Raw genomic sequence first — 3,800 nt, 5'->3', positions numbered from 1 at the left:
CTTGTGAAATAAAGCACAACTTGGGATGATTTTGCAATACTTGTATCATGCTAACTGTGACATTATAGTGTCATAGTCAATATGAAATGGGGGCTTCTGATTGGTCAACGCCACTTGGCTAGAATAATACCAGGGTGACAGAAGTGCCATAATTATGGAATTTTTCCCCGCCCTGTCACTGAAAATCCATAAGGCCACACCAATTTGATATGTTTGTCTCGGATTCGCCTCTTCATTTTTTTCTGGTTTGCAAAAAAAAAAAGATTCTAACCAACTCAAAAATGCACAGATTTTGCCCCCCAACAGTTGAGGAAAGTCCTTACATTCTTCCTAGTTCCCACAGTTTTTCCATCTATCCAATGCAGAGTTTGATAAAAAGTTCAAAATTCATTGTTAAGATATTAACCAAGCCTTTTGTGTTGAATTCATGGCTCCTATTGTAGCATTTGGGGCTATCATAGAAAGCCTATACACCTGTTTTTATTTTTTTTCAACCTGTCATTTATATTTTTTTATGAAAAAATCTGATGACCAACAAATTGAATTGGTGTGGCCTAAGCAACAAATAAAATTGGCATGGCCATAGGCTTGCATTGTAAATTTAACCTTGATATACGTTCCCCCAAATCAGTGATAAAAGTCAAGATCAGGCTTACTCACATGTCTTGACCAGGTGAAACTAAAAGATGTTTTTCCTTCAGAGGGGTCCATGATGAGAACCTGGGCTGGACTGTTGTGCTGCAGGATGGAACAGAGGAGTATGAGCTGGCAGGGTACGACTATGTTCTAGATCTCATTGCAGAGATGGAAATGGCACCTGGATTCCCTGTCTGCAAATCATTCTTTCTTGTATCATCAGATAAAATGGCGAGCAATGCTGAGGAAGTGGACATATCATTCTCAGACGTCCCCACCAAGGTTTCTCCACTGTTACAGGTTGGAGTAAGGGGATATCCACATGATGGCCCCATAAAGCACACAGAAGTGTCCCAACAGTATGTTCATAACTTTGCTCAGTGGCAAGCTGCTGATAAAGAGTCAGTGCCAGTCCATGTGTCAGACACCAGCGACTATCTGACATACCAGGGAGATTACAAACTACCCGTTCGTGATTATGGACTGCCACCTGCACCAGACTATGGCGCAGAGGATGGGCAGAGGTACAGCCAGGCCCCCGGGAGTCCAGCATCGTCTTTATCAACTCCTCAACACCATGTATCCAACAGGAGAATGGGCATGAGACCACAGAGAGATGCAAGAAGCAGGCACAGGAGTGTTGGAGGCCGTTCTGTGGGGGGACAGTCTCTCCCCCATAGTGAACTGTCCCAGTCTGGTCTTGATGACTACCTGGACAGACTGTTCAATCCTGTCTTGTCAGATGACAGCTCTGATCTTGGTGATGCAGCTGGTATGGGAGTGCACATGAAGGGAGGTGGACAGGCACCTGCACCACCTGGAGCTGGAGGGACTACAGGAACAACCTCTACTACTCACAACATGGCAGGGCAAAATGTAGATCTTACTGCAGCAAATAGCATGATGGGAATGCAACCAGGAGTAATGGGAATGGGACTCTTGCCAAGTATGGGGCTAATGCAAGGTTTGTGAAAGAAGTTCAATTTCATTCCATTTCACTCCTATTTCTTCCTTTTCGCTCCTTTTCATTCCTTTTTTTTTCATTTTCTTTACACCCCTAGAGACCTAGGCTCTTTGCATTTCTTACTGTAAATTGCTTGGTGGTAGCAAAATTTCAAGGCCTGAGAAAAATATAACGTTACATGTTTGCGGAACAATATGTTCATGGTGGCAGCAGGTGCAGAAGAAAGAAAGTCGGTGAATTATTTGTTCAGTTTGTGATAGATCCAGGATATGAAAATGTGATTATATGAATGTGCAGCAAATATAGAGTGATCTACAGTATTTACTTGGACCCAATGTCGTAATATTAACAAGAAAAAAATGGAGCATTTGGAAGGCCCGGGCTGTATGCGTAAAGAACCCCTGGGCCGTACCGCTAGTTATCACACGGGCCGGAACACCCAGGACATAAATAAATGTATCTTACATCTGTGTCCATAATATCACCAGGGTCCATAATATCACCACCTTGAGAAATAGTGTGCTTAAAGATATTTTTACTGCAACATACCCTACACATTGTAGGTATGTACATTTGAAGTGTGAAGGAGTACATACCAAAAGTATGTTGCAGTGAAAATATATTTTAAGCACACTGTTTCTCAAGGTGGTGATATTATGGACCCTGGTGATATTATGGACACAGATGTATGTATCTATATCTATATCTATGTATGTATCTATATCTATCTGATAATCTACATTGTTTATCTATAATATCTTTCAATTGATAGATAGATATTGACAATGTATAGTTATATAGCTTACATGTATTTGTCATACTGCTTGTGTGTGTGTGATTGTGAATGTGTACATGTATTGCCTGTTCAGGTGTGGGGAACCCAGCCTTGATGCAGCAGGCCATGCTTCAGCAGCAGGCTTACCTGGCACAACAGATGATGCTGGTAAGTCTTACATGTTGTAACTGACTGAATCCAACTAGACAATTGTATAGTCAAGTACTACACTGTAATTATAAACTTCCCAACATTTGTCATTATGGTATTAGCATTTTCACAATAATGCAAATGAAAACTTCATTTTAAAGTTGCTATCTGCTTGTGTTTACTGGGAATTTGTTACTGTTTTGTAGTTAATCACGTAAATTAGCCCCTGATTTGCATAACTGCCATTTGATTATGCCAATCATCACTCACAGTGTCAATTTTTGCTGCAGTACCATAAAAGCATCCAGGGAGTCCTTAGTGTAATGATTTCTTCATTTTGCTGATGCGACGACTTTTGTCTCTTCTCTTAGACTCTGTTGTCGTGCCCCTACCTCTTGGTAGTAATCCAATAACGTGACTCCAAGCTGGAATACTTGAATCGGCTTGGTTTATTCTCTAGTCACCAACTCAGACCTTCTGTCTGGCTCGTCTCTTCTTGTCGTCTGACGCTACGCATGCGTGTTATTCTTTATGTTAAGTAAGCTGCTTAAACATTACCATATGTTACATCCCCTTTTCTTTAGTTACATTCTCTCAATGGATCTTTTCCGATCTTACACATTCACATATCTTTTGCCTTAGAGTTCTTTGGCATGTCAGTTCTTATGCACACTAGAGTCCTTGTGCTTTCTGGTCTTTTCCAGGTTCTCTTCCTGTTAGTTCATTAGTTTGTTAGTTCAGTCCTCGAGTTCTACTTCAAAACTGCATGCATTACATACTAATCACTCGCGGACGTAATCCTTCAGGCGCGCACGTAATCCTTCAGGTGTGCTGGTGGTTGCACAACTCGGCCGGACCTCGTTGTCATCGGCTGTCCGTGTGCAGCTGCGTGTTCCACTGGCACTGTTGTCTCAGCTGCTGGTGTTGTCGGTGCTGGACATGGAGGGTTGTTTTCTTCCTCCACGGCGGTCATGTCTGGGGCTTCCTCGTTTGTTTTACGTAGGTGCCTCCTGTTTCTGCGGTAGCTGCCTCCGTCTTCTGTTCTTATCTCATATGATCGCTTCCCAACCTCCGCTACCACTGTTGCCTTCTTCCACTGTTTAGCGGTTGGGGTCATTGGTTGGCATCTTACTATGTCGCCAGCCTTGAGATCGGGCAAGTCTCTAGCTTGTCTGTCGTAGTACTTGCGCTGTCTCTTCTTTGCTTCTTGGAGTTTACTCGGAATGTCGCTCTGAACTCTCGGTTGGAGGAGGTTTGTCTTTATCGGCATGGTAG

The 3,800-nt window shown here is 42.6% G+C and overlaps 2 protein-coding genes across 2 annotated transcripts; one reads left to right on the top strand and one right to left on the bottom strand.

Annotated features, from left to right (window-relative positions):
• Positions 1-701: 701 nt before the first annotated feature.
• Positions 702-3,253, top strand: LOC109464039 (the record flags this gene model as incomplete). The annotated part of the gene is made up of 3 exons (XM_019760957.1): positions 702-1,600; positions 2,470-2,543; positions 3,230-3,253. Coding segments are annotated over 3 exons (997 nt in total), but the record flags the coding sequence as incomplete, so codon positions are not given.
• A 74-nt stretch (positions 3,254-3,327) lies between these two features.
• On the bottom strand, positions 3,328-3,642 carry LOC109464038. Its single transcript, XM_019760956.1, has one exon. It carries the CDS (start codon positions 3,640-3,642, stop codon positions 3,328-3,330), a length of 315 nt encoding a protein of 104 aa, XP_019616515.1.
• Positions 3,643-3,800: the final 158 nt, after the last annotated feature.

This window comes from Branchiostoma belcheri, unplaced genomic scaffold (genome assembly GCF_001625305.1).
Source record: "Branchiostoma belcheri isolate BF01 breed outbred unplaced genomic scaffold, Haploidv18h27 scaffold1304, whole genome shotgun sequence".
Lineage (NCBI taxonomy): Eukaryota > Metazoa > Chordata > Leptocardii > Amphioxiformes > Branchiostomatidae > Branchiostoma > Branchiostoma belcheri.
Note: the sequence above shows the minus strand (reverse complement) of the source record. Positions and strands in the feature narration are given on the sequence as shown.

Excerpts from the sequence above, each read along its gene's own strand:
- LOC109464038 (XM_019760956.1), bottom strand. The coding sequence starts at position 3,642 with ATGACCCCAACCGCTAAACAGTGGAAGAAGGCAACAGTGGTAGCGGAG.